The sequence below is a fragment of the Phytophthora infestans genome, genomic scaffold (assembly GCF_000142945.1).
Source record: "Phytophthora infestans T30-4 supercont1.32 genomic scaffold, whole genome shotgun sequence".
NCBI lineage: Eukaryota > Oomycota > Peronosporomycetes > Peronosporales > Peronosporaceae > Phytophthora > Phytophthora infestans.
This window is the reverse complement of record NW_003303727.1, coordinates 1,135,821-1,149,304: the sequence shown is the minus strand read 5'-3', so window position 1 is coordinate 1,149,304 and position 13,484 is coordinate 1,135,821. Positions and strand designations below refer to the sequence as shown.

Here is a 13,484-nt window from a genome sequence, read left to right as displayed (position 1 = left end):
CGGGTTTTGGTTATGTAACAGAAAAAGATCATTTTGCCAAGATCGCTTATCTTAAAGTTTATATACCCGCTGGCGAGGGAGAATACGCTCAATACAAATTTCAAGTCTAAATTCCTCTTATGTAGCATAATGCAGTTTATGAAAAAAAATAAACTGCATTATGCAGCACGTCGGGTTGGAGGGGTTAACACGGCTTTGACAGAGCATTTCTCGCTATAAGAACTAGATCGTCTTCGACTTAGCTGGGAATACCAGTGTTTTTCACGTAGCATTTCCTATTGTTTTATTAGTGTTCCAAGCCAGAGGCGAATAGATACGAGCAAAAAACATCTCTATAACGCCATTGAGTAAAGTATAAATGGATTACGTTATTCAATGATGGGTAAACATGTATTTCAAGTACTGGCATTGATTTATACTATACGCAATGACATACTGCTAGCTTTTGCAATACTGCAATACTGCTGGAGCGCACGATACTGTAATTAGTGCTGGAGTCCTCACACCAAACGTAACCTCTAACCGCCCTCGGGCGCTGAAGTGGAGTGTCTGCACTCGATCCGAAAGTGCTTACCCCCCCCCCTCAACTTCGAGAAGTCGCTGGTTTTGAAGCATGACAGGCATGCTGACATGGTTGCGCAGGCTCTGCTAGGTATTCCAATCAATATTGCTAGCTCGGTGAGTATTGCAGTTCTTACTGCTACGTGATGGCTTATTAATACTCAAATACATATTACATAGTGTTGTCTTCTTTGCAATGCCCTCCCGTAAGAATACCCACCACTGCCATTATTAATAAAAAAAAATAAAAAAAAATAGAGGCATTGAAAAGTGGTTGGTTCAATTTCACATGCTAATAAAATCTCTTCAAATTGCAAAAACGAAAACCCAAAGAGAAAATCAGTACCGGTATGGGCAGTACAAATACTTCAGGTTTTTTGGTACCAACGACCTAACTAACGCTAACAAACTACTACTAACATCGACCAGCAACTACCGGTACCTAACTTACGTTAACATTTCTACATCGACCAAATCTTCAGAATGCTGGAGCAGCACCTGGAAGTTGCACTGGTATTCGGTGCGCTGTCACTTGACGTGTGATGAACGCAGCGAATCTCTCGATGCCGACGGAAGATTGCGGCATCATAAAGTGTGGAAACAGTGTGAACACATGCGGCATGTGCTCGTTCATGTCCAATTCGACTTGAACACCATCCGATCTGGCGTTCTGGGCCAAGAGCATTGACTGTTGGTGTAGAATGTCGAATTCTGCTGCCTGGATGAATAAGGGCGGCAATCCACGCAGATCTGTCTGCAGCATGGCACCTTCACACCACGAAGCCTGTGGGGTTTCCTGGACGCAGAAGTCTCGAATCGCGTCCAGCATGGACTTGGAGATGAAGCAGTGATCGGATACAGCCACGTCGGCCGACAGGTCTGCATACGGACAGTTGCATAGCGCCGCTAGAGGCATCTCTCGTTGAGCTTGACGAAGTCTCAGCAGAGTGGCAAGAACCAAGCCGCCACCGGCGCTGTCACCAGCTAGGATGATGTTCTCTGGTGAGATCTTCTCGTGGTTGACGAGGTAGTCGAACATGACCATGGCGTCATCCAGAGGTGTGGGGAAACAGACCTCGGGTAGTTTACGGTAGTTGGCCAGCAAGATCTGGACGCTCATTGAAGGGTCGGTGCCACCCCAAGCAGCTGGAAGTTGGCTTCGCACCTGAGTTAGTAAGCGACTGGCGAACTCCACGAAGAAACGAGGACTGAAGAGGGCGTAGCCTCCTCCATGGTAGTATAGCACTACGATCCGTCTCTCATCCTCGCTCCCACCTTTAGAACGTAGCCACAAGTGCTCGAGTCCGTTGTATCGGATGCTCTCGAGTGTGTGGCCGTGACGCCAACAGGCCAAAGCTCCTAGTAGCCGTCCGATGAGTTCGAAGTTGCGGCGGAACGCCAATGCGTTAGATAACTTCAGGATGTGGCTGCCGTTGCGTTGACCCGCGGCGAACGCGATGGCCTGGAACCACTCGTACCATAGCGTCCACTCTGGGAACTTGGGGTGTAGCCCCCGCTTGATGAACTGCACGACGGCTGCATTGGCCGCTGCACCGACATGAGCTGTCAAGGTGCAGACGTTCCCGAACGATAGACAGAAGGGACGAAGTAGTTCATGAACGCTGAGGAGCAGCACGAGTTTGAACAGGATGAAGACGTGGCTGAGTCCGAGCCATTGCAAGTGAGTCGCATTGATCCATAACGAGATGGAAGCGACAGTGAGGAAGACGGGGAGAGTGTATGCGGCTCCGTAGCCCGATGCCCGACCGCTAGTAAATTCTTGAACGTGCTTGCGGGCTTTCTTCATTGTCAGAGTTGGGTTCAATTAAGTCTTGAGCACAATGAAGCGAACCAAAGAGTGAGCAGAAGTAGAACGGTTAGCGATCGCACTGCGATTCGCAGCGCTGAAGGGACATGTGATCGTTTCCCTCTGATGGTGAGGCCAGCACGTCGAAGTGGCAGAGCGACGCCTCATCCTGAATCCGCTTCTTTTAGAGCAACGAGGACCGTTCGATGGGGCTCCGATAAGTTGCTCCATGCAGAGTTCGATAACTTTCCAGCGACGAGTGGGAGGATAGGACAGCTGCGACCATAGTTGACTGCTCCAAGTTGAGTTGCGCGCACAGTAGCCGGTCGATTCTGTCGTCGTGCTTTATTTATATGTAGCTTGGCTTCTACAGAAGCGCGGCAGGTTCTAGATTATGAACTTGAGCTACGAAGCAGACATCAGTGGGATGCGGATGGAGATGACGGCAAGTCGATGTTTGCACGACGTAGGACACGAAAGCGCAATACGCAAAGGTGGCACTATTCGATGCAATTGATGACCCTAGTTTCGAGTGTTTTGATTCAGCTTCTGTAGTTGCCCATTAGAAGTCATTGTAATCCTAGCTACCACGGTTGCTCTTTGGCGACGTCGAGGTTGTTCGCTTAAGCTCTTGAGGGAGGTAGGCGGTGAAAAAGCATTGACTTGGTACAAGATGACAAAAAATGCGAGTTTAGGGCTGGAGCTGGTGCTTCTTCTTGGGCTTATTGGAACGAGTTCAACTAGGAACGCAGTAAAAGAAATGATGAATTCAGGAGGCGCAAAACACTTGTGGTCGTCTTCAGATGCGGATATCTCTGAATCTAGGTAAACGTCAATGTACTCTACGTGGTATCGCTGTAACGAGAACTTATCGCCTCAATGAAGGTAGCCAATGGTGTCTGGAGACAATGAAGTCAACTAGAAGAGACGGCGATTGAGTTTCTTGCGCGCGCTGGAGCGAGTCACCGGCTTGTCGTAGGTTTTGGCAGTTGCTGCAGCCGTTGCAAGTAAGTTGTGGTGTCTGGGAGGACGACAGGCTTGCGACTTGCGAGGAGTTGTCGCTGCATTGCGGGAAGGCTGGAGCTGAAGGTCACGCTTCGCTGCCGCCTGTGCCTCCTTCAACAGATCACAAAACGAAATCGACGGTACTGGCGCCGGTGCTTCTTGCACGTCGGGTTTCGTCGACGAGGCTGGGAGATCTACGATCACACTCAAGACGGACGGAGTGAGTTGGAGGGGCGATCTACGATGGTCGTGGGGGGATTGGGCGCCTAGTAGAACGTCCACGTTGTCGAAGAAGTTGTCGCTGTCAACCTCCAGCTCAAGATCAGACAAGTGGCCATCATTTGATGACAGGAAGGTGGAGATCCACTCGTAGCAGTCGTCATCGCTGGGCTGTCCACGCCAGCTCATCCTTCGTACGTACTGAGGGCGCGAGATGTCGGTGACTGCGCGCTGGATAAGGGAAAGCTTGACTTGACTAGGTTACTACACTACTGCTAGTCGGAAAGGCCACCCTGAAAAACTTAGAAAGGATGATCTTGTTTGAGAAAGTGTCATGGAGAACTGGGTATCGGACCAACGCGTCTAGTCCAGGAGTCTGTAAGAGTCTGTAAGAGCAGCCTACTCGTCGTCCTCCTCTTCGACTTCGTCCTGTTCCCCGCCGATGTCCTCAATTTGCTCGGGTGGTTGGGTCAGGCGCTTAAACCACATCTTCTCGTGCATCGTAGTGAACTCCTGCACGTCGAATTCATCCTCTAAAGCCCCGTAGCTATCCGCCGTCTCCAGCCACGTCCGACATTGCTGCAAACAAATTGCGTCAGTACATTCTGCGGTAGCTATTTCATTGCATCCAACACATCACCGTACTCACCTCTTCATCTTCGAACGCAGGCGAGGCATACAGACATGCCAGAAAATACCCACCGAGCTTGTCGTGGAAGTGGTGAGCTGATCGTAGCACCTCCACTGCGTGAGTGAAGCGTGCGTCACCGGTCGATTTCTTCTTCTTCTGCTCCTTCAGCGTCTTCGTCTGGCTTTCGTCCAGCGTCGGGAAGGCTCGCACAAACGCAGCCAGTCCCTTACCCAGTGTGTTGAGCAGATGAGGCACTCGTTCATCGATGTCCTCTTCTTCCGGCTCCTCCTGGTCATTTGTGTCCTTCCGCTTGCAGATCTCATGACACTCTTGCAGATCGAACCCAGCTTCGGCCAGCAAACTCTTGAACTTCTCTTCCAGATCATAAAACAGCGTCTTCCACTCCTCAATACTGACCTTCCCTCCCAGACTAGCACTCGCCGAGCATCTCGCAGCCAGGTAGTTGGTCATCTCCATCAGCGCCTCGGCACTCCCGGGACTCAACGCTGCGCACAATAAGCCCACGTTAGATCGAAGGCCTCTCTCTTTTACAAACGAGAAGCCACGTACAGATCGCTTCCTTGTACAGACCAAGGGTACGACGGAAGTCCTCGACACTGCTCAAGTCCTCCAGCAGACCTCGCACTACAGCTTCCAGTAGCTTCGCCTCCGCATAGTCCTCGGTCGTCACCTTGTCGTCCTCTTCGTCCTCTTCGCTGTCTTCTTCCTCCTCAACCTTCTCTTCGTCCATCGAATTCTTCTTGTAGATCTCTTCCAGCTTCTCACACACGGCCAGTGCTCTGTTATAGTAATCCTGCTTAGCTTTATCGTCGTCTTCCTCCAAGAACGCGACTAAGTCTCCACCTTCCTTTAAGGCCTTTGCAAACTGGAATTTCGTCTCGAACGTCGTCCCTCCATCCACCTCAACCGCTCGCTGGAACTTAGAAAGTGCCTGGTCCAGCACTTCTCGACTCTGCATCTCTGTGGCTACAGTAAGCAGCGATGAGCCCCAGAGAGAGAAGCCCACAGGTCCCAGAGCTGCGTCTGCGGCGTCTTCGTCCGCCTCGTCCTGGCTCAGCTGCAGCATCTGCTGGAACTTGTCCGCGGCAGCGTCCGCCAGCGTCGGGTCCTCGTTTAACGAGGCCAAACGGGCAAGCGCTGTGCCCCATAGGAAATAGGCGTCCAGCTGCTTAGAAACGGGCAGTTTGTCGTTGTCTTCTAGCAGTTTCTTGACGCGCTTGCCGATCTGCCAGGTCTCTGATTTGGACAAACCGGAATTACATTAAAAAAAAATGAAAACTGCGGAACCCGTTTTAGTTTTTTTACGCACGTTTTTGAGACGTTTCCTCCTCTTGCAGCAATTCGTTGATGCTGGACAGCTCGGCATCTACTGCTGATAGATCGGTGGTCTCGTTGCTGCTTTGAACAGTGGCTGAGCGCTTGCTAGGGACAGCGGCATCGCCGCTAGAAGAGCGTCGTCGCTTGCGGTCGGTAGTTGCCATCGGTTGATTGGAAATGGCGTGGCAGACATAGTTTTTGTAATGATAAATAAAATGGATTGTGATGTTGAAGTCACAGTATTTTATGATTTCTTAAAAATATTTCAGAGCTAGTTGGTTTGTAATGTAGGATTTCACGTGTTCAATGCTTTGTGTTTGATGTATGCACTGTACCCGTGCCATTAGTGGCGGTAGTGACTGGTTTGGTAGCAAAATTTATTTTCTCCTAATTTGAAGTGGGCACAACACTTCTCACAGATACAGTAGTTTTCTTTGCGTGTGTTTAGTGCGATCGAATTGACAGGTGTGCCGTTGGCTAGCTTCGTGCTCGATGCATATTTTACCTGCATAAATCTGGAGAACGCCTTACTTTTCGCTGTAACGACAAGAAGATTCCGATATAAACTTATTAGCGTAGCATAGCTTTATACGTTTTGACTACGAAACAAGAATATGATCAGCTTCAAGGCTAAAATAGAGCTATCAAAGATATATAGGGCCTTCGAAAAGCTACTTAGAAGACTCGCATTTAAGTTTAATCGCGACGAATTGTACCTAAAATGCTTTTCTTATATATAAATAGAATTGTACCCACAGGGTGCCTCCCAAAACCCGTATAAAACGGTTTAATCTGTTTAATCAGTAGCTTAAAATAAATTAGGGACTGTTTCATTTGGGAATATCTAGAATAAAACTAGCATGAGATATTCTTACCCTAGCCGCCGGGCTAAACCCGTGAACACTATTGGTTAAGAAGTTATTCTTGGCGTAAAGTTATTCTGACCTTCAGAGTCAGAATAAACTTAGTCCTCGAGATTATCCTGTGTAAGGTGATATTCAGTGGTTGGTCACAACGTAGACACTTTCGCTATTTGACATCAGTCATGGAGCACGAGCTAGCTGTTGGTGTCGCATGTGTCTTGCTGTGTGCATTCGGCCTACTACTCAATGTGGATGGTAGAAGCGTGCGAGCTGACAACACGGACATCTACACGGTAAGAACCAATTTCTTTAGACAAAATGATGACCAGCGGCAAGACGAAGCCAGCTTTAGAAGTGCTTTCCGCGTAGGGCGTGGGTGCTTCGACGCTATTGTGGCATTCGTCGAATCTAAATGGTCTATATATTACAAAGGCAATCATAACTCTGTCGGGAAGAATCGGAAGGTTTTCCGAAGGGAGAAGGTAGCTCTAGTGATGTTCTATCTCGGATCGCGCGGAGGTATGAAGGATGCGTGCCAAACATTTGGTGTCAGCAAGTCTACAGGTTCACGAGCACTAACTCAAATCGTACACATTTTCTTCAGTGAGCGCGAGCGCTTTATATTTTACCCAAGACATGCATGTGAGTGGTCTGAGGTAGCTTCTGGATTTGAAGGCGTATGCGGAATCGAAGGTGTTGCCGGGACCATTGACGGAACGCTAATCAAGCGGTCTCGCCCAGCAGCATTTTGGGGTTGGTATTGTAGGAAAGGGTTTCCCGCCTATAACGTAATGGCATTTGTTGATGCCCATCAGCGATTCATGGCGTTTTCGGTCCGCCCAGGAAGCTGCAACGATCAGTCTGTGTGGAAACGCAGCCTCATGGGTACATACGTGAAGCAACGACTACCGTTCGGTATGCACTTCACAGGAGATGCTGGGTACGCTTTAAGGTCGTACATGCTAACGCCCTTCGCACACAGCCAGCGAGATAATCCTGTAATTAACAAGTTCAACAAAGCGCACTCAAGAACACGCATCCCGGTAGAAATGGCGTTTGGGACCCTTAAAGGCCGTTTCCAGATACTACGAAGAGAACTAGACATGAACAGCGATGTCGAAGATGGGAAAGTGATTGCAAGCTGCTTCGTGCTACATAATTTTTCGCTTACATACGAGCGCAACACTTTAGAGGAGCTGGCTACAGTTATCCGAGGCGATTACAACAACAGCATGCATGACGAAATGCTTCTACACAACGAAAACAGTGGCGGCGACCTGGAAGTGTTTCAGGTCGAGGAGGACGCAGAGGAGGAATTGCTGGAAGGACAAAGGAAACGCAATAACATCGTTAGCGAGTTAGTAGAGTCAGTGAGCGTTTAATATCATAAAAACAACTTACATTTGCGTGAGCTGTGATGTAGTACTTCCTAGTACCGCTTTCGTCACGGCGGCGGCAATATTGTCAGCAACAGCGTTGAATTTGGCCTCCATTTCCACCACACGACCACTAACTTGAAGAATATCATTGCGCATCGATGCTAAGTCTGCCTGGACCGACGTAACTTCTGTTCGCTCTTGTCCCGAAGGTTTGCCCACTATATGGCTCACCAGAGTTGACATCGATGATGCCAATGTTGATAGGACCGCATCCTTTTTTGTCTTCTTGGATGGGGTCGCTTTAGCCGGAGAGAACACGGAGCGTCTTTTACGGGACCCTTCCACGGAAGTAGCAGCTCCGCGATCGTGTCCAACGCCGGAGCTCCCTTGGTCTTCGTCCTCGCTATCAGACTCGGCAGCGCTTTCCTCGACTGCTGCGCCGACTGCTGTTCGGGTACAAACCGTCGTAAGGTGCCTCTCACTGTCGGCTATAGCGGTGCCGTTCAAACCACTGTACGGCCCCAAACATTCAAGCAGTATTTCCCAATACGCAGGGTAAGATATAGGGTCTTCCGTATTATCACCAGTCCTGGTATCTTCCTTCACAAGCTTCTACAACAGCAAAAAAGTCAATGAGATTTAGTAGTTTGAAGTTAATACTCGTTTTGTTAACGTACTTTATATGTGCGGTGAGTGTCTTCAGTCGCCCACGACACGATTTCCAGTCCCTTTTCTAGCCGCCACCGCCGTCCAATTGTTCTTTTCGTCGTCTTTATTGCCCTGCTTAAGAAAGCCTGCAAAGAGGTCCTCTGTCTGGAACCGAAGTCGCAGCAGCTCAACTGTCTGTCGCGTAATAGCTAACTTAGGCAACGCTCATGTTGCTGCGTAAATATTAAAAGAAGACGTACCTCGTCTGTTGTCCAGTTGCTAGCGCGCTGCTTGCGTTGTCGGGAAGGTTGAAAATCGAGCAGACTAGTCATACCTCAGCCTAGTAAGCACAGCAGTCAGTCCCACGCTGGACGAGATCGTTTCGCAGCATGACACCGAAGCAAGCTGCATCATTACCCACCTTTTCTTTGTAAAACCGATGTCAGCAAGGCCCCCTGCTGGATGCCGAGCGGCAGTGTCTTGTGTCCTGCACTCAAGGCCCAGGAGAGGAGAGACAACAGATCAGCAACATCTTAGTATTAGCAGCACTCGAATATTCTTCCTGTAGTGACGACGAACCTGCACGCGGCGAAGAAGTTGTTTGGCTGTCCGTCCACAAACGTCGCCCGTTCAATTGACGGCTTGGGTTTGATGAGTGGTTGGACTGTGACTTTTCTTCTCTTGAAACTGATATCGTGCTGCAAGGTGTTAAAGTTAATCCGTGCACTGTTTCGTTTGGATGTCATTTTCTGGTCTACGCTATTCAAAAGTTAATCTTAAAAGAAACAGGGCCTTACAGACCGGTTTAATGCGCACCAAAACGGTTGCTGGTACAAGACTTTTGAGCATAGTGAAGAACAGTCATATGTCACGTTGATTGTTAAAAAGTAGTTTATAATTGTTGTAACTGGTCAACTCAACTGATGACGCAAAAAGGAGAAATCACGGTAGTGCCTTTGATGACGCTAGATAGGTACCCACTCCCTCTGGATCGCGCAGATAAAACATTTATTTATTCTTTGATTTTCCTGGAAACTAACAGGTTAACAGCCGCAAGACTCGACTATCCTTTTACCATGTCTTCAAACGATGATTCAGACTTTGAACAAGTGGAAGATGAGCCTGCGCCAGCGACTAAAAGTGGAGCAGTGGGGACACGCGCGACAAGAACGAAGATAGACCTCAAATTGCTCACTATTGAGCCCTTTGATGGATCGACCAAGGATGGATTCATAGACCCTGGCGCTTATGATTGGTTGGAGCGACTCAAAGTACAGATACACCTGGCAGAGACACTCACGGAGTGAAAGTGGCCGGAAACGGTGAAGTGCGGTGTTCTTGCCCTCCCGACTCACGAGTGAAGCTGGTACCTGGTACTACCGCAACAGCTCTAACCATCCGAAGGACTCTTTCTGTGACCTCGCGAACAAGTTCATGGAGAACTTCCGGTGCAAGCTCCCGGTGCAGACGATTGCAGTCACTCTGGCGAACACACGCAAATTTCCCCAGGAAACATATGCTACCTATGCTCACCGACTCCCCCAGATTGCAGCAGGGCTAAATCGTGGCAAAGTCAACTCGTAATCTGAGCAGCAGGCGCTGAGTACTTTCATCAACCATGCTTACCCTCGCTTCCGCGTTGATCTGGAAGCCAAACTTGACCAAGAAGCAGAGGACGCTACCGGAGAACTTGAACGCGCAGTGGTGATACTGACCAAACTAGCCAAAAGTGATGGAAAAATTAACCCCAACAAGCGATGCAGCGAAGATTTTAGCCGAGATGGCAGTGACAAGAAACCCCAAATTAGTGGAAGCGCTTCAGCTACTACTGCCAAGGACCCTAGGCCCCGTTGGGACTTCTCAGACGCTTTGTGCAAGACATGCAATGAACGAGGTCACACGACAAACTACCACGATCGTCATGTCGCCCAGCAAGCCCGTAGCCGTGAAGTTCAAGGCGAACAAAACGAGAACCATGATTGAAGACATGGGGTGTTGACGGACACCGAGTTATTTCCGTTTGACCCTGGAACTCAAACCTTTCCGCTGTACATTGACTCGGCAGCTTCTCACCACATGACTGGGAAAGCGAAGCTGCTGACTAATCTACAGCAATGTGCAACTCACGAGGTGGAACTTTCGGATGGGCATGTTATGAAAGGTGATCAATGGGGCTCACTGGTCTTGTTTGGGACCAAAGGGACCAAAATTGACGAAGTAGTATTTATACCAGGTCTAGAGAAGACCCTACTTTCAGTATCGAAACTTTCTCAGCGTGGTTTCAGGTGTGACTTTACTGAGGATGGGTGTGTAGTCTACGGCCCTCCGCTCCTGCGAGGAAAGATACTTAATGGAGTTTATGGCTACCAAGTAGAAAGTCATACCAGATTGAGTGCAGAAGATGGTGTGGCAGCGGCAACGACGGCTTCAGCGACTATGATCCCTCCAAACTCACTTGAGGACTGGCCCAGACGACTTGGACATTTGCGCTACCAAGGTGTTATTGAGATTGAAAGGAGTGGGTTAGTAAAAGGTCTGAAGATTATTGGCTCCAGACAAATCCCGGACCATCCATGTGAAGACTGTACATTCGGCAAGATATCCAGTCGCCCGGCACCTCGTCGAAGTACAAGATCTCAAGAAGAGAAGGATCTAGTTTGTCATGCAGACCTTGCAGGGAAGCACCAGCGAAGTATCCATGGGAACCACTACATGCTGGTAATCAAGTGGCTGAACTATACTCACGTGTACTTTATAAAGACGAAGGATGAAGCTGTGAAGTGCTTTAGAAAGTTCCTACTTATGATTAAAAACCGTGAAGACTCAAGGAAAATCCGTGTTCTGCGAACGGACAATGGAGGGGAATTCGAGTTTAATACTCTATGTGATGAAGCAGGCCTGGAACGACCATTTTCTGAGCCTGACGTATACTACCAGAATGGTGTGGTGGAAAGAACGAACCGAACACTTTTCGAGGCGGCACGGACAATGCTGATCCAAGCTGGTTTACCCCACAACCTATGGGAGTACGCTGTTCGAGCTGCTGCATACATAAGAAACCGAGTAACTTCACGCAGCGAAATATCGACAACGCCCTACGCTAAGTACCATGGACAAATGCCGGACCTGTCGGACTCTCACACCTTTGGAGAAAGTGTTACAGTGAATCTACCGCCCGGTAAGCGCAGCACTTTGTTCAAGTTTAGACCAGTAGGCCAAAGAGGAGTATTCGTGGAACATGATGAACAACGCAAGGGTTAATTTGTATACGTGAGAGAAGGTGGAGCAAGAATTGTGAATACGTGCGACGTTAAGTTCCTGGGTTCACCGCTGAAGCGCCCAAGCGCACAGTACCCAGGTGTTCCAATGATCCCTCTACAAGAACAATTCTCAACCACAACCAGCGGCGACTCAATGCGGGGAAGACCAACGGATAGGACATCCGCTCCAACCGAGGACGACCGAACACGGGAAAGAAAAGCAGCCTCATTTTCAACGGCACTTGTCGAGGAACTCAATGGGGCTACAGATTTAACCAGGCGGAGGCGATCGGAGCGGATATCCAGCCGTAGCATTGGAGCCGCTTTCTTAGCCATGACTGAAGTGATCCAAGAACCACTGACATTGAAGAAAGCGAGGCGCTCCCCTCAGTGGTCGGAATGGGAAAACGCCATACGGGTTGAGATCGAAGCACTTCGATCAAATGGTACGTTCACACTGGTGACTCCCTCTGCAGGTGCTCATGTTATCGGGACAGCCATGACCTTTAGAGTTAAGCGCCATGCAGATGGAAAAGTCGAACGACTACGGGCCCGGATCTGCGCGCAAGGCTTCCAAGAAATATACATGATTGACGATATTGATACGTACGCGTTCGTTGCGCGACTCGTTTCAATTCGGGTCTTCTTGGCCGAGTGTAACCACTCTGGACTCCTCATCAGACAAGGTGATGTCTCAACTGCATTTGTTAAAGCTAACCTTCGTGAGTTGATTTATGTTAAACAGCCCCGAGGCTTTGAAGAAGGAGAACCTGGTCAGGTTTGGCTACTTCGTAAAGCTCTGTATGGATTAAAACAAGCCGGTCGAGAATGGTACATCGAACTCGACAACTTTTTGCGATCTACCGGTTTAAAACCTACTCGAGAGGATCCGTGTGTCTACAAGCACCAAACCAAAGTCCTGATCGTACTTGTCTATGTAGATGACATCCTGGTGGGCTACAAGAACATCGAAGATATGCAGCAACTGGTAAATGCATTGGAAGAGAAATATCAAATCAAGGACTTGGGAGAATTATCGTGGTTCCTTGGAATGCGTATAACCCGGGACATGGACTCTGGTGTGATGACTATCGACCAAGAACAGTATGCCACTGAAGTTTGTGAACGTTTCGCCATGGACAATTGCCGTACTTCGGAAATTCCTATGGATCAGAGCACTATACTAAACCCTGGCGAAGAAAAAGACGCTCTTGCCACCAAAGTTCCTTACAAACAAGCTGTAGGTGCTCTCTTGTACCTCAGCCAAGTAACGAGGCCGGATATTGCGTATGCAGTCAGCCAAGTTGCCGCAGGAGCTGCAAAACCCACAGTGAATCACAGGAATGCTGTGAAGAAGATTCTACGCCATGTCGGGGGAACAAGATCAGCAGCACTTACTTATCGCCGAAACCGTCAAGTCCCCAGAATCAAAGCGTTCACTGATGCAGACTGGGCGAACAGCATCACCGACAGAAAATCGATCTCTGGAGTTCTTGTCCAAGTGTATGGATGCACAGTACGTTGGATCTGCAAACGGCAATCTGTGGTGGCGAAGTCTTCTACTGCAGCCGAATTCATCGTATGTTCAATGGGAGTCGAGGAGGTCACGTGGATTCAACTCTTCATGAACGCCATTGGACAAAGTCACGAAGAAGATCAACTCCTCGTGCTCGTAGACGACAAGTCTACCATTCACCGAATTACGAGCAACAAGACATCGGAAGCTCAAAAGACTATTGACGTCATGTACCATTCGAGCGTACAAGAATGGCA

General features: G+C 48.9%; 2 protein-coding genes across 2 annotated transcripts; both read right to left on the bottom strand.

The window, feature by feature from the left end:
- Positions 1-1,039: 1,039 nt before the first annotated feature.
- PITG_14190 (carbohydrate esterase, putative) lies at positions 1,040-2,368 on the bottom strand (the record flags this gene model as incomplete). Its single annotated transcript, XM_002899250.1, has 1 exon — positions 1,040-2,368. One exon carries the CDS (start codon positions 2,366-2,368, stop codon positions 1,040-1,042), a length of 1,329 nt encoding a protein of 442 aa, XP_002899296.1.
- A 1,628-nt stretch (positions 2,369-3,996) lies between these two features.
- On the bottom strand, positions 3,997-5,725 carry PITG_14189 (uncharacterized protein; the record flags this gene model as incomplete). The annotated part of the gene is made up of 4 exons (XM_002899249.1): positions 3,997-4,171; positions 4,238-4,713; positions 4,790-5,480; positions 5,554-5,725. The coding sequence occupies 4 exons, from the start codon at positions 5,723-5,725 to the stop codon at positions 4,140-4,142; spliced, it is 1,371 nt and encodes a 456-aa protein (XP_002899295.1).
- Between the last annotated feature and the right edge of the window lie 7,759 nt (positions 5,726-13,484).